This window comes from Silene latifolia, chromosome 8, assembly GCF_048544455.1.
Source record: "Silene latifolia isolate original U9 population chromosome 8, ASM4854445v1, whole genome shotgun sequence".
NCBI lineage: Eukaryota > Viridiplantae > Streptophyta > Magnoliopsida > Caryophyllales > Caryophyllaceae > Silene > Silene latifolia.
The window spans coordinates 53667404-53693688 of record NC_133533.1 but is presented as its reverse complement, the minus strand read 5'-3'; the positions used below and the strand labels follow the sequence as shown (position 1 = coordinate 53693688).

The window sequence follows — 26285 nt, the reverse complement described above, 5'->3', positions numbered from 1 at the left end:
GTCAACCCGAGTCAAACCAAATCTCGAATGTCAAAAATAATGCCATGAATGTCTTTATCATGTCATTTTTATTAAAATGACCCTAATTAGAGTCAAAACCGACACCGGGCCAAAAATCGACTCAAAATTCAAATCCCGACTCACACGGGTCAAACCCGAGTCAAGCGCACAAAACACCTACCTCAAACACCCAAAATTATCTTATTAGGTGGCCATATTATTACACGACATCCTATTTGATTACCACAAATCAAACCAACCAAATAATAGATAGAGCAAAGGCCACGTCCAAATTGAAAGGGATAGTACACCCCTTTCAATCACTAGGTGGCTCGCGCCTCTTTGGGGTGTCTCCTTAGCCTCCAAGAAAATTCAACCGACCTACCACCCCACATTTCTCTATAAATACCCACCATCACACACCATAATCTTCACGTGAGATTCCTCCCCCTCCTTCTCCCTTAAACTTCTAGACCCGACTTCCTAAGTCACAAAATCGACACGTGTTTACGACCTTCCGATCGTAAACACAAGCCTTACACATTTTGTTTGGTATCGTCGCCGTGCATTCGACCGACCCATTCGACCAGCTCAACATTAATCAACATGTTTTTCAACAACATGTTTTCAACCCATTTTCAAAACAAAATCATTTTTTAAGGCACTCTTTTAAACTTCTTTGATCGTGAGTAGTCGCTACGAGAAAACCGTCTCTAAAGTCGTCTACGTCACAAACATGAATACACGTAAGTTTGAGGGTGTAAACAACTCATTTATTTCATGTCTCTACTATTTTTATGAGTTTATGAGCATGAACAATGCATAACACGATTCAAATATAGGTTAGACGAGCCAAAACCGAGTTTTGGCCTAAGACAGAAGCTCCTTGCTATGCAGGGAGGCTCGCGCCTCTTGTGGGTGTCTAGGTCAGACTCAAATGTGTTTGAGTTTGTCTTTACTTCAACACTTTCTTTTATTTTTACTTCTTTCCTTTTACGGTTTTTACCACTTTAATTCATTCTTATGACAAATATTTTGACCATTACAAAAATCATCCTTGGTTCCTCATACCATGACGGTTTATTCCGTGACTCGATGATATTATTAGTTAATTATATTTTAATGGGTATTTAAACACCCTTTTATTTTATTTACGATTTTTCTCATTTATTTACACTTGCAAACATATTAGTCATAATTCATAATCATCCTTGGTTCTACATACCATGTCGGATTTTAACCCGAGTACGATGATAAACTTGACTAATTACAAAGAAATGAACTTAACATAATTAGTTCAAACCAAACATTTTCATTTCACTTTTATTTCATTTTATTTCATCTTTGTCTTGATCATATCATTATTTGTCATCCTTGGCTAATATATATGCCATGTCGATTTAATTCGAGTGCGATGGCAAAACGGTTAAGCACACACATTTTACATTTTTATTTGTAAACTATACTTTTCTAACTTGCAAATCCGACAACGAATATTACTATATAATAGTAATTATTCCGAGTCATGCAAATCATACTTGCAAATCATTCATTACAAAAACCGTTTTAAACAACTTTTTTAATAACCAGGAGGCACCTCTTGGCTCGCGCCCTAAGACCCTGCCTATTTCCACATTTAAAAACCTCGGCAGAGCCCCTTCCCTCGCCAATAGGCTCGCGCCCTAATGGGGCTGCCTGACACTGTTCTGCCTCGTTTTTAGCATTTGTCTAGGACGATCCCGATTACGGTTAATCCGAATACATGACGGATCAGATTGACAAGCTTATGTTTTTTACACTTTGTAATTTGACATCCTTTTTCAAATAAATGGATCGTGTTAAGCATCATATCCCGAATTTGGTAAATGGATGTTTAATTTCCGTTTTCACATGCAAACCAATCTAAATCCAACTTCGACATCAATTTCATGCTATGGGGATAAACAAACCGACTTAGCAAATTCTCACATGTTAGGTTAAGCTTTTGGATGAGCATTCATGCATTTAAACCGTTTTATCAACTTTTGCACCTAAACAACCACGATCGATCAGTAGAGGCCGCTAACGCAGCCGGGATTGGGTGTCCGATTAAAGGGCTTCTCAATACGTACCCTTACCCTTTACTCAGAACCTTTGGATAGTGGATAGCGTTATCCAGGGTGCACGAGAGTCATTTTAGGCATAGAATGCTAAAAAGGGGGACGAGTCCTTATCTTTAGTACCTATGTCAAGCACCGCTTTTTGCCTTGATTGACCTAGGTATAAAGTGGATTCTAACGGGTTCCAAGCAACCCACAAATGCTTGGTGGCAACTCCGAACATCTCAACATCGTTTCGAGACCTTTGCCGAGACGAAACCGAGCGATCTAAAACGATCCGGTCGAAAGCTTTCTTACGCCGCCGAGCGTGGCTTTCAAAAGACCGTTGCATGCCCACAGATTGGCTTGGCGTGCAGGTGGCCCGTGACTACGGACCGGTAGGCGGCATCACGCCCGTAGACTGGCTTGTGGCCCATGTCAACAGATTTGTTCTATTTTTAAATATCATTGTGAGCTTGGTCTTAATGCTCTTGGAGAAAAAAAGTGAAAGAGAGAATGAATTAAAAGAAAAGAAAAACAATGATGAATGAAACAAAATGATGGAAGAAAAAAAAGAAAAGACAAAAAGAATGAAAAGCATGAAATGAAAAAGAAAAAGAATCATGGTTTATATTATGAAAAGAAGACGATGTTTATGTAAGAAGCTCTCATATTTTATTCATATATTTTAGAGAGTAAATCTTATGATTTGTATCGGAATTTTTGGATTACTTTTGGGAATTGAGCATCCTTGCATATGGTTGTTGCTAGCTTGACTTAGCTTCAGATACCATAAATCAATTGTTCCCCTTTCTTACCCATTACTTATTTGCCTTCTTCTTACCCTTGATTTCTTTTACATGCTTGCATTTGAATGTTTTTGGCTTGTAGTTTTGAAATGATTACCATATTAGATTGTGGGCACACTCTCATGAGTCAAGGATAGGTGAGTGCTACTCACACAAAAATCCTCTTACATATAATTGAGTGATGAGTGAATCGTGAGAGTCCTAAGTCAAAAGATCATGCAAGTGCCGAAAAGTTCATACATAGTCACTCATGCTACGCCGTCATGTAAATCTCATCCATATTTATGCATTATTCCTTATGCCCATCTTGTTTCGGGTTTTGAATCATTATGCTTAACTTATTTTAGGATATTGCAATTACTGGGATATGGTTTCTTACTTGGGGACAAGCAAGAGTTTAGTTTGGGGGAGTTTGATGTGTCCATTTTATATAGGATTTTACCCCCTCATTTTATCTCGGTTTTTATTGAATATCACACTCTTATTAGCGTTTTAATGAGCTAATCTTGTGTTATGGGTGTGTTGCTTTTATTTGTTGCATTTTGTAGGAAATTGAGCATTTGATAGCTTAATCCCGTCATTTTAGAAAACACCGAAGTTCACTAAGCTAAGTGGAAGCAACTATGATGACAAGTAGAAGATTGGAGCCCAAAGCAAAAGAAGTGAAAATCAAGCCCAAAAGGAGGTCTAAGACCAAGTCAATTGGGAACTTAGGATGCCAAAAGAAGCATTTATCCGGGTGATTTAAGGGGCATTAATCGCAAACATTGGATTCCCTTAACATTTAATCAAGAATTTAAAGGAATATAGCCGGATTCACTCGGCCCCGATCGGGGTTTTCTTGCCCAAGGAGTTTTACGTTATGCCACTATTTTACTATAAATATGGGCCTTAATTCGTCATTGTAGGATATCTTTCTTACATCATTTTACACTCTTTTAGCCTTAAGCACACAAATTCTCTCTTAGTTTTCATATTAGTTTTAATATTCTTAATCATTTGGTTGTGTTAAACAATTTACATTTGGTTAAGCTTTTTATTCTTATTTCAATACAATCTTTCCTTTGAAGTTCATTTGGATTTGTTATTCTCGTTCAAGCTTCAAGTTCTTGTTTCAGTAATTTCGTTTCTATTTTATTATGTTATTACATTTTCCATTATCGTTAATTTACAATTTACAATTTAGTTACTAGAATTTCATATTAGTTTGTTATCGCATTTTATTACCAAGTTTATCATTAGCATTTCCTTACTACATTTCTCATCATTAGTAATCTTACTTTTCATATGTTATCATTACTTAGTTTATTTATAATTTCTACAATTTCATTTAGTTATATTTACATTATTAGCATGTTTATTATTTCATACATTGTTGTTAGTTTCATTTCCAATATGAGTGAGTAGTTCCTTTTTGTCTAGGGATTAGGGAAGCCATGCATGGTTAATATTTGTAAATGTAAAATTAGGTTGATGTAACATTGTCTATTTGTTTCTATCACATGTTTGCATCGTCATGATTAATCTTTTTTTAGTGGCCATATTCATCGATTAAGTTTGTTAATTCGTTCTATAAGTCGAGAGGCACGAAATCGAATTAGACTAAGCATGTGTTAGTAGGACGACCTAGTCATAACAAGAGTTCTCTAGGACCCAGTCTATGGTTGATAATAAGGCCGAGAGGTGGTTGTCTTTAAGCCTAAATAATTGACAATGTTATTTATTCCGAGTTTAACATGAACATCTATATACAATTGCATGTATGACCCGAATTCCCTAAACTCCTTTATCATATATGTTATTTGCTAGTGATATGGACGATGTCGTCACTCATCCAATCAAACACATTTATAATACTCAACATACAACTAGCTAGTGGTAAGTCGAGGTCGATCCATGGGACGGTGGTTACTCAAATTATTCAATCTAATTATGGTTATGCGTGGGGTTGTCACAATTATAATGGGTTGATGATTCTAATCTAATAAAGGCAATAAACAAGCAACAAAAGGAAAGATGTAAACAATTGATTAAAAAGCACTAGGATATCATGGGGTCATAGGGGAATCATGGGAATTGATCATACAAACATGTTCTCAAATTATAAGCAAGCAATTATTGTTGTGATGGATTGAGTTGGGTTATATCTTACAATCCTAGGAAAGTTTGGGTCCCGGAGCCGAATCGATTAGATTGTACAACACCTAAAGTCGACTTAATCTTCCCTACTCAACAACATGCATGGTCTAATGAGACTCGAGTTGGTTTATGTCTTACAAGTCTCATTGAAAAGATAAGAGATGGTAGTAAATGCAAGGATTCATAGGCTTAGCATTTCATCAAACATAACATGTGCATGAGTTGAGATCATAACAAGCAAGCAAATAAACCATGAAAGCATATTAATTTAAGCATGAATCATTCCCCATGTTTATTTCCCCTAATTACCCATTAATCCTAGCTAAGTAACTACTCTCTCATGATCAAGTCTAACATGTTAATAAGGTTGTTAATCATACTAACAAAGCCAAACATGATGAACAAGTAAGAAAGATTAACAATAATTAAAACAAGGATTAAGAGAATTATACCTATGGAGATTCCAAAATAATAATGCAAAGAATAATAGAAGAACTTGATGATTGATGGAAGGTTGTCAATCTCCCAATAAACCCAATTGATCTTCTTATTACCCAATAATAAATTTGAATTACTCAATAATAAACTTGAACAATGATTAAAGGAAAGATTAATGTGTAATTTGTGGAAAGATTAAAGAGTAATCTATTCTAATCTACTACTAATCTAATCTAAAGAAGGATTTTCTACTCTAAAAACTTGTGTAATAAAACTTGATGGTTTGATTATTACAAATGGGGTATTTATAGTGAAAATTAGGTGGATGCATTAGGGTTAACTAAGGGCTAAACTAGTAATTACACTTTTGGGATTTGAGCAGGGAGGAGCCGGTATTTTTCGAAGGAAGGGCGTCTTTCTTGAAAGCTTGAAGAACGAATTTGCGCTGGACTGGAATCCGGGCGGATTGGTGTCGGGAAGGGCGGATTGTAGCAAGGGAATCCGAGCGGATTTGGAGCAAGACGCTCGGATTGTAGCAAGGGAGGAATCCGAGCGGATTTGGAGCAATCCGAGCGGATTTGGGACAATCCGAGCGTCTTCAGCGCGGGACGCGCGGATTCCTGTACAGCTTCTTTGTTTGAGCTCGGATTGTAAAACGAACGTCATTTTCTCATCCGGACTCCTATTGGAGTGATTCAAAAGCCTAGATCGCTTGTTTTTTCGACGCCGTTCCATATAGCATATTTTCAGAGCCAAAGGAGCAACTCTTGGTTTACGTTCCGAGCAATTTTCTTCATGAATGGCTTCCTTGCTTTTCCTCCTTGCTTTAAACCTTATGACCCTTCTATATACTCTTTATTCCTACATCATTGGTCATCATTCTTGCCTCCTCTTCATACTAGTCCATCCAATATCATCAAAAAGCTTTCAAATATGCACGAAAGACGGGAATTTCCGCCTTATTATGTCCTTTTCTACAAAACATATGAAATGCGATAGAAAAGCAAATAGGAAGGTTTTGACGGATAAAATGGCCATAGAATGTTATAATAGTATGCAAAATAGACTCAATTAGGGGACTAAATGTGCGCAAATAATGTTCACATCAAATATCCCCAAACCGAACCTTTACTCGTCCCGAGTAAAGAGGTGACTAAAACTAGACCTTTATTTAAACTATCCTACTAATATAACCGATATGAGACAATTAGCGGGTCTCACTCCGCCCCTTCAACTCACAACAAGACAACCATGAGGTAGGATGCCTTCTTGTAAGGCAAGGTGGGTCTTGCCAAAATGGCGACACATCCAATCATTAAGCACACAAAATCAAGTAATGGATGCATCTACAAAAGAATAGCCACTTTCCTCATCTAAGTGGCGGAAATTATCTACAAGGGAAGCAATTCAAGGGTACACACTCCTTCATAGATGCAATTTCTTCAAACTACTAAGCCTAGAAGGATACCAATAAATCACCTCCAAATTGTGTCAAGCTAGGGTACCTTTGTCCTCAATCGTTAAATGCTTTTGTCAAGAGTGGACTCCCTATGGTGTTAGAAACACTGGAGGATCGCGGAATTCCCCCTCTTGCCTAGACAAGAAGAAGGGTCGTCCCCTCTCTACCATGCACAAAAATGGATACAATGGATAAAGGGATCGATAGATATTTGAGTTTCACTTTGGGAGTTTGCTTTGTTGTTTGTTTTTCCCCCCAATTTCATGTGGCATATAACATTTTGAGAACACTTTCTTGCCATTTCTTTTGATTTTTGGCATTTCAATACTTGACAACTTTTTGCATTTCTTTTGAACATTTTCAAAGTCACCCCAATTAGTAACGAGGGTGGCTTATATTTGAAGCTTTAGGAGTTCTATTTTTGCTCCTCTTTTCATTTGATGCATTTTTGCAAACTTTCTTTCACTTTTCATTTCATTGAACTCAAATCAATTTCTTTTTGTGCCCATTCCCTTTGATGACAAAAATGTGGTAGAACATGGATGGATGATGGTTGCATGCATGGTTTCAAGGGTCACCTTGGAATAAACGGTAGCCAAGGAGTTATCACACCACAAGGTACTCTTGACTAGGCCTTAAACCATGGGTCAAAGGATACTAGCATGACACATCCTAGGGTGTTTTACAAGTATTCTAACAAGCAAAGTCTTAAGAAGAAAAAGCATCTACTAGGGCCTATATACACTTGTCAAGCTTCCTAAGTATACGGTTTCGCAAAATTTTTCTAACATGCAACTACATGTCATGATGCAACTAACATATAAACATCCTAATGCATATGATTCTACCAACTAATATGCCAAATAAACTAAATGCAATCCTAAATTCACATTGTTTTTACCGCATCAATCAAAATAAAGCCACATAGTCATTAACATAAAGAGGAAAAAGGAGATTGGAAAGATCATACCATGCGGTCTTCAATATCCTCATGTCTCGGATGTGGCGTAGTCAATCAATGTGAAAAAAGATGAACAAACACAATATATACAAAACAATATATACAAGACTACACTACAAAGGAAATGAACTTGTTTTTGGATTTTTAAATTTTTCAAATTTTTATGGTTTTTGTTTTTATGAAATTAAAGAACATATTTTTGTGATTTTTCGAAATTTTTCAATTTTTATGCATTTTTGGAATATAAATTCCCATCCCCCACTTTATTTTGGACATTGTCCTCAATGTACATGTAGGAGTAGGAATAAAAAGGAAATACATTTTTTTTTTTGAATTTTTTGATTTTATGGAAATCAAGTACAAATGCAATGGTATGATATGAATGAATGCATGCTCTAACTAAATGCAATTCTATATGACATATATAACAAATGAATGCAATCTAAACTATACTATGTGATGCATGATTTCTAGTAAACTATGGTCACCTATGATCAAACCTCCCCAAACCGATTTAAACATTATTCCTAGTGTAGAAAAGAATAGGATTGGTCATTAGTGATTATGCATGAATTCTAGTCTATATGCAACTAACTACATGAATCATGTGAGATATAATACAATGCAAACTACACTAAATGCATATATACAAATTAATGGTTATTAAGGAACTCCATCAAACCAAGGATTATCTTTAAACAATTTCATGGAAGATTATCACTAGCACTCAAAGCACGTAGAAGTCGGTCAAATTCTTGGGAGTGGGACATGAATAGGCATGCATAGCAATACAAGATTATGCAATTTAAGAATGCCCAAGTAAAAGACCGAACAAGCATGTCAAGAATATTATGACAAAAATCATAAGAGAAATGATGGATGGAAGGAACATGAAATGGGTAGTTGGTTGGCAATTCTCTCAACTCATCCTCCAAATAGTCAAAATCACCACATTCAATGCAAGTACTCTCATTATCATCCAAGGTGATTTTAAGGGTGTCTATTTGGGGTTCCCAAATGTCCTCATCATATTCCTCATCCCAACAAGGTTCATTATCAAAGGGGTTGTCGTAACAAGGCTCGCCAAGTTCAACACAATTGTCTCCCTCAAATATGTCATCCTCAAAGGGTGAGTTTTCTCTCAAGCTCTCATCCATATCATTCTCACTTTGCCCATTAACATCAAATTCCATGGAGGTTGATTTCATTGAAGCACAAGAAGAGTAGGATGACGGCATCCAAGCATTAGTTTCACAATCAAGAATGTACTCCTCCTCATCATCACTCTCCTCATCTAGCACTCCATCTTCCCAAGGTGGGGTAATTTTGTGGACAAAGTGGGTTGGTTCAAGGTTATAGGAAGGTTTCTCATCCTCACAAATCTCATTTTCATTATAGTTTTCCTCAATGAATTTTTGAAATGTGATTTTTATCGCTTCTATACCTTCCTTGGCACTCTCAAATATGTCATGTATAGTTTGCTTAAGACAATGAATGGTCATGAACTCAACAAATTCCCAAAAGTCCTCACAACTCATCTCACATATCCTACCACCACTCAAGTGAAATGCCAAGTTGCGGGTTTCAAGGTTCATGCCATTATAAACAACACAACATGCTTCATAATTTGAAAGAGTAAAACTATGATGCCAAGCATGAGTCATATAATCTTCAAATCTTGCAACATATTTATCAAATGATTCATTTTCATATTGCCAAAAAGTGAATGTAGACATGTTTGAGCATGTGAAATAGAACAAGTACAATAAAACTCAAGAAAAAGAAGCACAACTAAAACTAGACAAAAGAACAATTCAAATAAACAACACCGTCCCCGGCAACGGCGCCATTTTGATGTGGACGATGTCGTCACTCATCCAATCAAACACATTTATAATACTCAACATACAACTAGCTAGTGGTAAGTCGAGGTCGATCCATGGGACGGTGGTTACTCAAATTATTCAATCTAATTATGGTTATGCTTGGGGTTGTCACAATTATAATGGGTTGATGATTCTAATCTAATAAAGGCAATAAACAAGCAACAAAAGGAAAGATGTAAACAATTGATTAAAAAGCACTAGGATATCATGGGGTCATAGGGGAATCATGGGAATTGATCATACAAACATGTTCTCAAATTATAAGCAAGCAATTATTGTTGTGATGGATTGAGTTGGGTTATATCTTACAATCCTAGGAAAGTTTGGGTTCCGGAGCCGAATCGATTAGATTGTACAACACCTAAAGTCGACTTAATCTTCCCTACTCAACAACATGCATGGTCTAATGAGACTCGAGTTGGTTTATGTCTTACAAGTCTCATTGAAAAGATAAGAGATGGTAGTAAATGCAAGGATTCATAGGCTTAGCATTTCATCAAACATAACATGTGCATGAGTTGAGATCATAACAAGCAAGCAATTTAACCATGTGAACATATTAGATTAAGCATGAATCATTCCCCATGTTTATTTCCCCTAATTACCCATTAATCCTAGCTAAGTAACTACTCTCTCATGATCAAGCTAACATGTTAATAAGGTTGTCAATCATACTAACAAAGCCAAACATGATGAACAAGTAAGAAAGATTAACAATAATTAAAACAAGGATTAAGAGAATTATACATATGGAGATTCCAAAATAATAATGCAAAGAATAATAGAAGAACTTGATGATTGATGGAAGGTTGTCAATCTCCCAATAAACCCAATTGATCTTCTTATTACCCAATAATAAACTTGAATTACTCAATAATAAACTTGAACAATGATTAAAAGAAAGATTAATGTGTAATTTGTGGAAAGATTAAAGAGTAATCTAATCTAATCTACTACTAATCTAATCTAAAGAAGGATTTTCTACTCTAAAAACTTGTGTAATAAAACTTGATGGTTTGATTATTACAAATGGGGTATTTATAGTGGAAATTAGGTGGATGCATTAGGGTTAACTAAGGGCTAAACTAGTAATTACACTTTTGGGATTTGAGCAGGGAGGAGCCGGTATTTTTCGAAGGAAGGGCGTCTTTCTTGAAAGCTTGAAGAACGAATTTGCGCTGGACTGGAATCCGGGCGGATTGGTGTCGGGACGGGCGGATTGTAGCAAGGGAATCCGAGCGGATTTGGAGCAAGACGCTCGGATTGTAGCAAGGGAGGAATCCGAGCAGATTTGGAGTAATCCGAGCGGATTTGGGACAATCCGAGCGTCTTCAGCGCGGGACGCGCGGATTCCTGTACAGCTTCTTTGTTTGAGCTCAGATTGTAAAACGGACGTCATTTTCTCATCCGGACTCCTATTGGAGTGATTCAAAAGCCTAGATCGCTTGTTTTTTCGACACCGTTCCATCTAGCATATTTTCAGAGCCAAAGGAGCAACTCTTGGTTTGCGTTCCGAGCAATTTTCTTCATGAATGGCTTCCTTGCTTTCCTCCTTGCTTTAAACCTTATGACCCTTCTATATACACTTTATTCCTAGATCATTGGTCATCATTCTTGCCTCCTCTTCATACTAGTCCATCCAATATCATCAAAAAGCTTCCAAATATGCACGAAAGACGGGAATTTCCGCCTTATTATGTCCTTTTCTACAAAACATATGAAATGCGATAGAAAAACAAATAGGAAGGTTTTGACGGATAAAATGGCCATAGAATGTTATAATAGTATGCAAAATAGACTCAATTAGGGGACTAAATGTGCGCAAATAATGTTCACATCAGCTAGCTACCAAACAAATCAAAAAATCAATCGTAATCGACCTTTATAGAAGTCTTTCCATAACATTAAATATCGCAATTCTTATCTCCTTGTGTTCGACCCCTCGTACTACATTAATTTGTGTCTAGGAAAATTTATCTTTGATTAGGTGTGCGACAAAGCCTATCACTCACCCTGGTATGGGACTTGACTTTTGAACCATTTTCCCTTGTGGCTTAGGATTAACTCTTGAAAAATTATAGTTCGGGTTGGTGGCTATTCTGGTCGTCATTTTATTTCTCAAATTTTGATAATTGATTATTTTGTGTCTCGGGCTTCCACATTCAAAGCATTTTAGGTTTGGGTATCTACATTGGTTTGTCGCATGATTTGTAAATCCACTTTTGCACAACGGGGAGACTGGTACCCTCCTTGAAACTGACCAACTGAGAACTTTCGTCCTGCGAAGTTAGGTTGTTTATGAAAATCACTACCGAGTTTCTCGCCTCCCTCAAACTTTCTCTTTACCTTGGTTTGGTATCCTCTTTCATTTGATATTCTCTCCGCATTTGTGGCCTTTTCATACATCTCTTGGTAATTTAAACAGGTATGGGTAGATATAGCCTATCGCGAAGGTTCCAATTAAGCCCTATCTCAAAACGGTCCATTCTTAATTCCTCAGTTGCCACCATGTAAGGCGCAAATCGGGATAGTTCCATAAATTTGGTGGCATAATCCATAAAAAATTTTGAACCTTGGACTTACTCATTAAATGTTTCTTCCTTTTGTCGTCGAAGTGATTGAGGATAAAATTTGGACCTCTTAAGCTCTTTGAATTGAGTCCATCCAAATCCTACCTCATTTCTTCTTTCTTTCACTGTTTTCCACCAAATATCAGTTTGACCTATGAGGTAGTAAACCACAAATCCCACTTTCCATTTTTCAGGACAGTTTATTGCTTTAAATAGTTTATCCATATTCCTGACCCAATCTTGAAATTCTACTGGATCAGGCCTACCATCATAAGTCTTTGGATGATAACCTACCATTTTCTTAAAATATTTCATACTCTCTTCTTCCTCACTTGTTCGGTTGCCTCTCATTGCTTCAGCTATAATTGTTACAAGACCCCTCGTATCATTTGTCATCAGTGGGGTTATGTCAGAACTATCTGTGTTAGTCATCCTATAACATGGATGAAATAAATAAATTAGTTACAAAACATATGAGAAACTTTTACTTAAATAAAATTGATTATATCATACATAAACTGTTACTGATATCATATATTAACTGCATCATACAAACGTCATCATATCTTAACGTTATTACACACACTACCATACAATACCTGAAAACAGATGGTGACTAACTAGCATAATCCGAAGTGACTACACTTTTATTTTTCAACCTTCATATTGTTACACCACCCAGGCCATAAGCCATCCTAATTGTTTTTTTTATATATACAAGTCAAAATTTTGTTAGACATCTAACTTTTTCATATTAGTTTATGCTACATGGACCACCATCCCTGTAATAATGGTCATCTTCATCGGAGGAGCTAGCTGGCTCATATTCTGAGACGGAAATTTCACTCTCATTTTATTCTACATCATCCTTATTATCTACTTGGTCCCCATTTTTCACCCCCTCATTGTTGACGGATTCTTCATCAGATAGATAAACCACATTTTCCATTTTATGATTGAGTAAGTCCACTGTCAGATCCTCAAAAGATGGATACCAGATGCAATTAAGCACCCCTCCTATATAAAGATATTTCTCATGATTTGGGATCCCATTAATAATCAGATCAGAGTACCTTGCCTTGAACCCAACCCATGGTGCAATATTTGGCAATGTCTTAACAAGGCAGTGAGCTTCAAGTGGGATAGACAAAGCGAACTGGCGAAACATGTGGTTATAACTGTCCAGGGTAGTTTTCAGTCGATGGATATGGTCTGACATTCGATCAATTTCTTTCATAACTATCTCCCAAGGATCTGGGAAGGGTGCCGCCATGCTAAACATTATCACAAAACTAAAAAAAAAAAGTATTATTAACCAACTAAATCAATTAAAAACTATAAAAGAAAATAAAATAATATTATTTATAAAACAAATTATTAACCAAATCATACTACTATCTACCCCTCTCTCGATCAATTATTTTTTTTAACCCCTTTTCTTTTCCATATAATTTATTAATTATTTTCTTTCTTTATTTAGCCTAGGCTCTGATACCACTCTGTAACACCCCGAAAACGCAAAGAGTAACAAAATAGCACAACTTTATTTTATTATTAAAACTTCAACGGAAACTTATAAAATAAAAGTGAAAATTACAATAGCGTTATTGTCGTATCTCTCCTGTAGGAAATACTAGGCTAGATTACAAAAGAAAACTTGTTACTCGCCTAACCATTATTATTCTTTACTTGAAACAATATTATTCGTATACAATTCTTCATATCAAACATTCTTTAATTTTCCTTACTTACGCCCTTCCCCATTTTTTACACCTGAAGAAATATGAACAGTACGGGATTAGCCAACCACCGGCTGAATATGGCTCCAGTAACCCCACCTGCCCTAGTGACATTCTCATATATCTTTCATGGCTTAAACAGTTTAATTCTTATCATACTTACAATAACAATGGTATACTATTACTGAAAAGAGACACATTACGGAGCCAAGACTCCCTTAGGCTAAGCCCTCCTCCATGTACACGGGATAATGTAACCATTTTTTTTTTTACATTCTTTGGTCTTTTACCGGGTATCATTGGAACCATTGTTCCCTTGGGCTATGCCCTCCTCCGTGTATACATGATAAATAATAATGTCATCTCCCTCCAATAATCGTATCCAAATGAACAAATGACCAAATGTACATTATAACAGAAGTATAAACATAATAATTTTAACTACACATGGGGACAATTTATATAACATGTGAGCAATATAACGACATTAAAAGGAGAATATAGTTATTAGTACTACCACGTGTTTACATACATTATTTTTGGCAATATAACAGTATGACTATAATTAAATAATTATTACGATGAAGGGTCCCAAAACTATACTTTATTTTCGGGATTGTCAAACGCACCCAAGATCTCCTTTATTATATCCTCTTTTTTTTCTAACATACTCCCCTTTATATTCTTTTATGTTATGATAATTTTTTTTTTTGAATAATTCATTAGCTAAGCTCCCTTTTTTGGAGAGAAGGTAGAGATAGAAAGTTAAGCCTCTGATTTCTCGTGTTCTAGGGTTTATCGACGCAATAGCTCGGCCTAAAAAACACAATAATAATCCCAAAAATTCAAAAAACACAAAAAAAAAACGGTGATTGATACTGATTTAGATGATCTTATTACCCATGATTTGATTGAGGAGCAACAAGTTGTGGATACTGAACAATTGAATGAGAATGGTGCCTGGAATAAAGTGCATCGTAAATGGAGTCGTAGTCAGAAGGGAAAGGCTGCTGCTAAGACTTCCATGAACAACTCCAGGAAACCTCAAATTTCGATTGATGATGTTTCAGGTGAGATTAATTTTTGGTCTACGGTTGTTTATGGTTATATTTTGGAGGCGAGGCCTCCTTGGACTGTTGTTAATGGGTTTCTTAAGAGGGTTTGGTCTGGATTTGATATTGATAAGATATCATTCATGACGAATGGTATTTTTCTTGTTCACTTTAAGACGAAGGAGCACCAAAAAAAGACATTGGACTATGGACCCTTAATGTTTGACAACAAGCCAGTGATAATCAGGGAATGGCTTCCTGATTCTTATCTGGTTAAACATGATGTTAAGCAACTCCCAATTTGGGTTAAGATACATGACCTAGACATTAAGTTTGAGGTGAACGATGTCTTAGGAAGATAATTGCTCCACTGGGTAAATTCCTTAAATGTGATGTTAACACATCCAATAGGAATTTCCTGAGTTTTCCTCGACTTCTTGCGGAAGTGGAAATGAACCAAGACTTCCCAATGATGATTGAGTTTCTGGATGAATCTGCTAAGGAACAGACCGTGAGATTAGAATATGAATGGCTTCCCATTACCTGTGGTAAGTGCAATGGCATTGGTCACTCTTTAGAGCAGTGTAGGGGGCAGAAGCAGCAGCAGCCATGTCCTAAGCAGGTTTGGAAACCTGCGGTATCCAGGCCGATTGCCAGGAAACATGCTGCTAAGGTAACTGTTCAGGCTGTCTCTCCTAAACCTTCTACCCCAATGGTTGTGTAGGTGAGTCCATCTGTGGTTACTCCTATCCCCCCACCTGGTTGGTCAAAGCCAACCATTCCTACACCTGCTAGAGTTTTTACTAGATTCTCGAGGCAAGGGCCTGATTTACCCAGCTCCTCAAGTGCAATGCCTGGGCTGACTTTTATGGACTCTCTGAATGCTGCTTTACAGAGGCCCATAAGGAAGATGGATGGTAGGAGGTCTGTGACACCAACCCTTGACCATGGTTAACCTCGAATTTTGGAATGTTAGAGGGCTAAATAGTCTAACAAAACAGAAGGACATTAAATGGTTTCTTCACCAGAATAATGTTGGACTATTTAGTCTTCTAGAGACTAGGGTAAGATGTAGTAGATGGAATAAAGTGCACAATAATATTTGTAGTGACTGGTCTATTTGCACCAATAATTCTAGTCATAAAGGTGGGAGGATTTGGATGATGTGGAACCCCAGTCTGTTTACTATTAAATGTTTTTTATATTACTTCTCAGACTATTTTCTCTGAGGTTACTGATAATGTGAGGGGGTTTAAGTTTAAATTGACTGTGGTGTATGATTTCAATAAGTTGGCTGAAAGGAAGGATCTGTGGAAATCTATTATTAAATATGCTCATTGGGGAACTGGTCCTTGGATGATTTATGGGTATTTTAATAATGTTATGTACCCTGATGAGAGGATTGGTACTGACATTAGTTGGGCTGAGATTAGGCAGTTCCATGATACTTGTAACAGCAGTAATTTGCATACTATAAAAACTATGGGGGCTTTCTTTACTTGGAACAATAAGCATAAAGTTGGGATAAGAGTGTTCAGTAGGATTGACAGAGTGTTGCACAATGATGATTGGTTGATTGAGTACCCTGATAGCGTGGCCCATTTCTTGCCTGAGGGGTTGTATGATCATTCTCCTTGCATAATCAGCATGAGGGAACAATATTTAAGCAGTCCTAAGGGTTTTAGATATTTTAATATGTGGTATCTAGCTGGTGATTTTCAAAATTTCGTACAAAATGTGTAGCATCAAGAGGTGTCAGGCACCTTAATGTACCAAATGGTGATGAAGTTAAAAAATTTGAAGAAGCCTTTGAAATGACTTAATAGGGAGGGTTTTCAGAACATTGAACATACTTTCAAAGTAGCTGAGAAAGCTCTCTTTTGTATCCAAGAGGAGCTCAACAGGAACCCTACTGATGTTATTTTGAATGATAATGAAAAGGTGGCTAGTCAGGAGGTTCAAAATTTGTTAAAAGCAAAACAAATGTTTTTAAGTCAAAAAGCTAATCTTCAGTGCGTGCTAGAAGGTGAAGATAATTCAGCTTACTTTCACTCTGTGATTAAAAAGAGAAGGTCCGGTAATAAAGTTTTTTAGATAAAAGATATTGAGGGGGTATTACATTCTCGATCCAAATAGAGTGTCCAGGGCATTTGAACAGTATTACATTGACTTGCTTGGGACTGCTTAGGTGGTTGAGAAGGTCTAGGATTCTATGGTGTCTGTTGGTAATGTGATTTAGGGCTCTCACATTCCTCTGCTTATGAGACCTATTACAGGTACAGAAGTAAAAGATATTATGTTCTCTATTTCTGGAGGGGAAAGCTGCTGGTCCTGATGGCTTCTCGGGCCAGTTTTTCAAGGATGCCCGGGGAACAGTTGTGGATTCAGTCATTGCAGCTGTGAAAGATTTTTTTGAATCTGGAAAGCTTTTAAAGCAGGTGAACCATACCATCCTTACTTTGATTCCTAAAGTTGAACTGCCATTTAATGTATCTCAATTTAGACCTATTGCGTGTTGCAATGTGGTTTACAAGTGTATTACAAAGGTGTTGTGTAATAGATTAAGTCTGGTCTTACCTGATTTGGTGAGTGAAAATCAAAGTGCTTTTGTGAAGAATAGGGATAATGTGGAGAACATCCTTGTGTGTCAAGACCTAGTTAAGTTGTATAAAAGGAAGAGCTGCTCTCCAAGAATCTTGATGAAGATTGATCTGCAAAAGGCCTATGATTCTATTGAATGGTCTTTTGTTAGGGGTATGATGGAGGCTATGGATTTCCCTGAAATGTTTACAAGCAGAGTGATGGAATGTGTGTACACTCCCACTTTCTCTATCTCTCTTAATGGGGGGACTTTTGGTTTTTTTAAGGGTAGGAGAGGGTTAAGGCAAGGGGAACCCATGTCCCCTCTCCTTTTCACTTTATGCATGGATTATCTTAGCAGGATTATTTGTGTGGCTCAGGAGATTCAGAGTTACAAGTATCATTCCTTATGTAAAAAATCCAAGCTCTCACACATGTGTTTTGCATATGATCTTTTACTGGTCTGTCATGGCAATTTAACCTCTGTGGATATTTTAATTAATAGCTTTGAAGTGTTTTCAAAAGCTTCTGGGCTAAAAATGAATGTTTGGAAATCAAATGTTTATGTAAATGGAGTTGACTCTGCTCTACAGGCTAAGATCATTGCAAGGACTGGTATGTAGTTGGCTAAGTTACCCTTTAGGTATCTTGGTGTTCTAATTGCGACAAAAAAACTCATTGTGCTTGACTGTGCAGTATTGGTGGAGAGAGTGGTGAGCAGGATAAGGGCTATGGGTGCAAGGAAATTATCTTATGGTGGGAGGTTGACTTTGGTGCAGTCTGTTCTTACTCACCTTCACAATTATTGGGCTAGTATTTTTATTTTGCCTAAAGGGGTTCTCAAGTAAATTGATGACATTTGTAGAAATTTTCTGTGGCAAGGGCATGGTACTTATGAAAAATGTCCCCCTGTGGCTTGGTCCAAGGTGTGCAAAGCCAAAGAGTTTGGAGGATTGGGCGTTCTTAACTCTGAATTATAGAACATTGCTGCTATTTGCAAATATGTTTGGTGGATAACTAATAAGAAGGATCATCTGTGGGTGAAATGGGTGAATAATGTTTATATAAAGCAAACTGATTGGTGTAATTATCAACCTTCTGCTAATGCGAGTTAGGCTTGGAAGAAAATTTGTTGGGTGATGGATAGGATGCAACCGGGGTTCAATCTTAATGGTTGGAGAACTGGTACTACCTATTCTATACAGGATGGGTATTCTTGGCTGTAGAATGACCAAGTTAAGGTACAATGGAGAGCTTTGGTTTGGACTAGATATGGTATGAGCAAACACAATGTTATTGCTTGGTTAGCTGCAAAAGAAAGGCTTCTAACCCGGGATAGACCGTGCAGAAGAGGAGTATGCCTAGAGACTAGTTGTCTGTTATGTGAGACTCCTAATGAATCTCATTTCATCTGGTTTTTGAGTGCTGGTATAGCAGGTGTTGTTTGCAGCTGGTTTCAGACTGGTTGGGGATCAATATTCCTTGGCAATTAATGATACAGTGGTGGACTAAGTGTAGATTATGCCCCCTTCTAATGAAACACATTGTAGGAGCTGCCATTCGTGTCCTCATTTACCAGATTTAGAAGGCTCGAAATGTCAGTCTACATGATCAGTATATGAAGAGACCGGGAGCTATATTGCAGAATGTTAAGTATGTTGTTTGTAATAGAATCAATTGTAATGTCAGTTCAGAGTTGAAAGAGAAGCATTCAGCTCTTATTAGGGGTTTCATGTCCTAATAGAGTATGAGTTGTGGACTATGATGTATTTGGTTGTTTGAGCTTATATATTACTTACCTTTTCACCAAAAAAAAAATATGCTAGCTTTGCTGACTAATCATCATTAGATCCCTATATAGACCTTAGATGTGTAAAAATTTGGTGTATGTTACCTGTGTTGATGAGTTCTTAATTGCCCATACATGTGCTACGTGGATTTGATGCATATAGTAATTTACCCTAATGCATGGTCCATTATTCTAGAAGGGTCAAGTAAGGCTAGCTACTACTTGATACATACGTAAACTCTAATACTAATTACCATTCTTATACATGCATGCTTCCCATACTATTATTTATATATAATAGAGTTATTTCTTTTAGTTTGTCTACTTATTATGAACTTAAGCCATTATTAATATGGTAAGGTAGATTTTTTTTTTACTAAAATGTAAGCATTATCATTGATGAAGCAAAGTTTACAAAACATTTTCCAAACAAATACATTTTTCAAACTAATACATATTTGTGCACTAGATAGTAACGTGAAGTACATTTGACAACCATATAAAATCAGACTGTTTGATTCCATACAGCTTACATTGAGAAATTCTAGTTCTAAGGCTGACTTGAATCTGCTTTGCTACATTCTCTGGTTTATCAACAGATAGAGTCAGACGTGCACTATTCCTCTGAAACCATATAGCATACCAGCAAGCTAGGAGAGCTGCAGTAGCCGTAGACTTCTTGATTCTACTCCATCTTCTTCTTGTAATGGCTTCCAAACTATTCATCTGAATGAAATCAGCTGAAAGCCAGGAACCAATTTTCTGCAAAATTACCTTACTAAACTGACACTCTGAAAACAAATGTTGCTGGGTTTCAGAGCACTGCATACAGATGCAGCATAAATCATCTACACAAACTTGAAAACCTTTCAGCATATCCTTCAACATCAGCCCCTGATGAACAATGATCCAAGCAATAAAAGAATGCTTAGGGACTGCCAAAGGACACCAGACAGATCTATACCAATCCACCTGAGACCTCTTCTCTCTTACCCACTCATAACAACTTTTGACAGTATAATTCCCCACACAATTACACCACTGACCATCCAAAAACCCCTCCTTAATAGTCTCCTTTACACTGCAAACTTTCTTCCAATACCAAGTAGCATCAAAAGCAGGTTTATAATCTAACCAGGTAGAGTTTTTTAAGTAGATGTGATTCACCCATTGAACCCACAGCCTGTCAGGTTGACTAACTAACCACCATACTAATTTACCAACCATTGCCACATTCCAACTATAACTTTGATGCAATCCCAGGCCCCCCTCCCTCTTAGAGACACAAACTTTATGCCACCCAACATAAGGGGTTTTATTATACTCAGTGTTTCCTTCCCAAAGGAAATTCCTACAAATAGCATCAACTCTATTAAGCACTCCTTTAGGTAAAACAAACATAGCAGCCCAAGAGTTATGCATAGTGGATAAAACAGAAGACACCAAGACAAGTCTTCCTGCATAAGAAAATTTTTTAGCTCCCAAACTTCTGATCCTATCCACTATCTTATCTATAAGCACTCTACAATCTTTCTTCTTCAACCTACCTGCAGTAATTGGTACCCCAAGGTACTTAAAAGGCAATTTGCCTTCTAAAAACCCAGATACAGATAGAATTTCCTTCCTGAGACTATTACTGACACCATTAAAGTAAGCACAAGAATTCTGAGCATTCATTTTCAGACCTGATACTACAGAAAAGGCAGAGTAGGCTCTTAACAAAAAAAACTATAATTGAATGTGCATTCCCTTTGCAAAACAAAAGTAGATCATCAGCGAACATAAGATGAGTTAAATTCATTTCTTTGCACAAGGGGTGATAGTTAAAAGGAATTTTTTCAGTAGCACATTTGATAATTCTACTCAAGTATTCCATACTCAAGGTAAATAAAAGAGGTGACATGGGGTCACCTTGCCTAAGGCCTATCTTTCCTGAAAAGAAGCCAAAGGTTTCACCATTTAGAGCAATTGAGAATGAAGCACTAGACACACACTCCATAATCAAGTCTTTGAACTGACAGGGAAACTTAAAAGCAGTTAATAACTCACCCAAAAATTTCCAGCTCACAGAATCATATGCCTTCATCAAGTCCATCTTGAACATACACCTAGGTGAGCAAGCTTGTCTATTATACAACCTGACAAGATCCTCACATACAAGTATATTCTCAATAATGCTCCTACCCTTGATGAATCCCCCCTGGTTTAAGCTAATTATATCAGCAAGTCTAGCACAAATTAGCTTGGACACACACTTGTACAACACATTACAACAAGCAATGGGTCTGAATTGGGTAACATGGGTGGGCATCTTACACTTAGGTATTAAAGTAAGTATAGTGGTGTTTAATTGTTTGAGGAGCTTACCAGATCTAAAAATATCTTTGACAGCATCACATACCTCTCCACCTATTACACTCCATGAATCCTTGAAAAAGGCATTAGAAAATCCGTCTGGCCCAGGTGCCTTATGATCAGGAATAGAAAAAATAGCTGCTTTGATCTCCTCAATGGTCACAGGTTTCAGCAATATAGCAGCATGAGTATCAGTGCACACATCTCCTTTCCTGATGATTTTTGCATTAACAGGAACAGTTTGGATCTCAGTCCCCAGCAGTTGGATATAGTAATTGAGAAAGGCATTTTGAACTTGCTTAGGATCATCATGTTCTTGACCATGAATATCTTTGATAGACAACACTTGATTCCTCAAAAAATGGCTTTTGATGACCCCATGAAAATATTTTGAGTTGCAATCCCCATCCTTGATCCAACTTGCCTTTGCTTTTTGCCTTAAAAAAAGAGTACAGGCATCTTTCAATTCCTTGTATTCATTTAAAGTATGATGCTCCTTTGTACTCCAGTACAAATCCCCAGGTGTTGCAGCCAGTTGGGTTTGGACGTACTCCAGATTTTTCAAGGCCATTATAGAACTCTTCTCAATGTCACAAAAATGCTCCTGATTATACTATCTGAACTTGCCCTTCAAATGTTTAAGTTTGGCCACAAGACAGAATATTTTTGTCCCTTTGAAATGCATATTCCACCAGCTATGGAGAGAATTGAGATAATGAGGTGCCTTCCCCCACATATTATAGTACTTGAAAGGTTTTTTATGGTGCACAAGCTGAGCTCTACTCTTCATAATACCTGGGGTATGATAAAAATCACCTTCAGGTAAGAAGTGAGCAAACATATCATGCATCTGATTCCCCCAATCCCCATTGATCAAAGCCCTATCCAACCTACTGTAAACTCTAGTTGTAACATCTTGCTTGTTATTCCAAGTGAATAAAGAACCCATAGCAGGGCTATCTACTAATCCACACTTAGACAAACAATTTTGAAAGTCATCTATTTCAAGATCACTACGCTTACCTCCCAATCTTTCAGTATGAGATAAAACTGTATTAAAATCTCCATAGACAAGCCATGGCCCATTAACCCTAGATGCAAAATTAACAAGCTGTTCCCAAAGATCCTGTCTACCAGTAATATCATTGAACCCATAAACCATAGACAGAAAGAAAAACTTCCCAGTAGCTATTTCAAGAACTCTCATGTTGATGCATTGAGCAGAAAAATCACAAAAATCAACTTGATAAATAGTAGGATTCCAAAGAACCCAAATCCTACCCCCCCTTATGCCACCTATTATTAGTTGATATACTCCAACCATCCATAAGAATTCCAGTGAGACTATTCAGAGACAAAGCTTTTAGCTTTGTCTCTAGGAGATCAAATAAACCCACCTTGTTCATATGCATAAACCATTTGACTTGCCTCTGTTTGGTAGGATTATTCAGTCCCCTGATATTCCAAAATCCCAAGTTATACATTCCCGACCACAAGGTGAGGAACACTACCACTTGTCCCAATGCCTACCTTGGGTGTATTGGATTTATTCAAAGCTTCGAAGAAAGTTTGCTGACCAAAAGTATTGATACTACAAGCACCCTCAGTGGTCTCTTGCCTACTCATACGCACTATAGGTCAAATAGGTGTAGGTCCAGAGGAGTAAGTACCTGTAGGGCGCCACACCACTGGAGTCTGCAATTGGATTTCCACAGAGGGGCAACTATGTGTCACAACAATAGGAGTTGAGGTCACCTTTGCCTTACCCTTATCCTGTTGTGGTTTAGCTATCCCTACAATCTTTGGCCTCCATACTTTAGCAACTGGTTTTTGAGCAGGGGGTGCCTGTATCTTCTTCTTAGGAGCTTTCCTGTAATCAGTTACAGAATGACCCACACCACGACAAACATCACAAGCAACTGGCCTCCACTCATATTCCACTTCCACCTCAACAATTTCTTCATGCTCATCTAAAAATCTCACTTTTTCAAGTAAATTGCTTCCAAAAGAGACTTCAATCATAACCCTAGCATACCCAGTTCTAGTTTTCTCTTCAGTTGCTGGATCACATTTAATATAACTCCCCAATAGCCCTGCAATTTTAGGTATCCCTTTTCCCCGAAAATTTAAGAGGCAATTGGTGTAGTTTAATCCACACAGGAACCGATTTCACATCATGTTTAACCAACTCTACTTCAGGGGTCCAAGGTTTCACTATTAAAGGCTTATTATCAAACAAAAAATGGCATTGCTTTAATACAGCCTCCATAGCACCCTTACTCTTAAAACGAACCATAAACACACCATTAGGAAGAAAAGAGAGTTTATCTACCTGATGATTGATCCAAAGTCTTCTGATAAACCCCTCTACAATCTCCCATGGCGGATTTGCCCCCAAAATAAAACAAAAAACGGAGTTACGCCAGTAGTTCAGTTCAACCTGCACTTCCGCTTCAGTAAATTGCAATAAATCAGGTCCTTCTGCAATAGGTTCGAGTACACCAGGGGCTTCCAGACTATCATCCTCCTCCTCCGTCACATCTTCCACTAGCGGCTCTAGTGACAGAGGCGGAATTCCCACAATCGTCCCCATAGCTTTCTCCTTTTGGACATCAGATTCTAAAGGGCCATATTTTCTTGCAAGAGCAGAAAATTCCTCTTGTGTTGTAGAAGAAAGAAGATCAAACTTATTACTCCCTCCTATTCTCCATTTTGTTCCCCTTTGTTATGGGCACAAGATTTTAGGAGGAGAATAAAGTATGAATTGTGTGAGTTGGGTGGGGTTTAGTGATAGAAGAGACGAATGAATAAATAGGAATTAAATAAGAAATTGTGAGTTGGGTGGGGTTTGGTTATAGGAGAGAGAAATGAATAAATAAGAATTAAATAAGGAATTGTGAGTTGAGTGGGGTTTGGTGATAGGAGAGAGGAATGAATAAAATAAGAGTAAAAGTTTTCCAAAAAAGGAAATGGGAAGAAAACCCGAATAATCCGTTTAAGGAAATATGGAAGAAAATGGTGAATAAGAGGGAGTACTTTTGGTGAAGATGAAGATCTAATTGCTGAATTTTTCGCAACTGTCACATTGTAACCCTAATTTTTGTTATCGCAATTAATTCCTTCTTTTTTCTCTCTTTTCTCTTTCTATCTCTACATCACTCATTTTTTGTCATAAGTCTTTTTTCATTTTATTCATATGGTAAGGTAGATTAAGTTAAAATAGGAATAACTAAATAAAGCTACTTAGCATATATGGGTCCTTGTTAACAACTTGTCACATTTTATTTATACCTCATACTATATAAATTTATTTTATTTGGAATATTTCAATTTTACTCAATTCCGCACATTTTCTCCTCTTATTCCGATTGTACCCCTATCATTTCTCACTCCCAACCAAGAGAACGAAACAAGAGAGATTTAAAAATTGAAAAACTCTTCCAGCCCCTCCCCTCACCAGCCACCACCCTCCCAGCGCCAATATTTACATCGCCAACACCCTCTCTCACCACTCTCCCAGCGCCGGCGACCTCCCCTCCACACTATATCCCCGCGCCGACTACCACTCTGTGCACTCAAACCTTACACATACGCCTTTGACACGATGACGTCGCCATAACCACTCTCTGCACTCGACGTCGCACTCGACCCCTACGCGTCTGACACTACCACTCGACCACCATACGTCTGACTTGACCCATACGCATCTGTATCATGAAGGTCATCAACGACGGAAAATAAAGAAGGTGTTTGAATCAACGGTGTTCGTGTGTTGACACATGGTTAGGGTCGACATCGTGGGGAGGGTGGTCGGTGCTGGGTGAGGGGGTCGGTGCTGGTGGAAGGGTGGTCGGAACAAGGGGGAAGGATGGTGGGCATGGGATGGCTGGGATTGGGTATTTTTAATTTTTTAATTTTTTAATTTATTTTGCATATTTTTTTATTGTTTTTAAGGCAAAGGGTGTTAGTAAAAAAAATGAAAAATGTGTAGGATATAGTAAAAGTGTGTGTAGGGTCTAGCAATTACGAAAAACAACAGTAGCTGTTGTTTTGTCTTTCGCATTGTGATGCTCTTGGTGGTCGCTTGGATGACTTTACTTGAGTTCAATTCTGCTTTAGTAGTCATACCCGTGTCTCTTGGAAGTCTAATATTCAATGAACGTTGCCTTTCCTAGGCATATTAAGATCGAAATCCATCCTGTTTAATTAACGAATGGGTTTTTTTTAAAGTATGTCTTTGTTTTTCTGTTTTCACTTCCATGTTCAACTCCAATAAATTAAAATCTTTTTTTTTACCACCTACCTAAAATTTATAGTTAAAGTCGTAGAAACTAATTTAAAGTGGTAAAAATAATCGAAATTTTAATAACTCTGAGATAATATATGTTTATATTTAATTCAAAGAACAATTCTACCACATGGTTAATTAC

The 26285-nt window shown here is 37.3% G+C and overlaps 1 protein-coding gene across 1 annotated transcript; it reads left to right on the top strand.

Moving 5' to 3' along the window:
• The first annotated feature begins 15582 nt into the window (after positions 1–15582).
• On the top strand, positions 15583–19223 carry LOC141595185 (uncharacterized). Its single transcript, XM_074415155.1, has 10 exons — positions 15583–15804; positions 15856–16055; positions 16108–16195; positions 16347–16831; positions 16958–17203; positions 17320–17356; positions 17447–18326; positions 18408–18555; positions 18917–18986; positions 19149–19223. The coding sequence occupies exons 1-10, from the start codon at positions 15583–15585 to the stop codon at positions 19221–19223; spliced, it is 2451 nt and encodes an 816-aa protein (XP_074271256.1).
• Positions 19224–26285: the final 7062 nt, after the last annotated feature.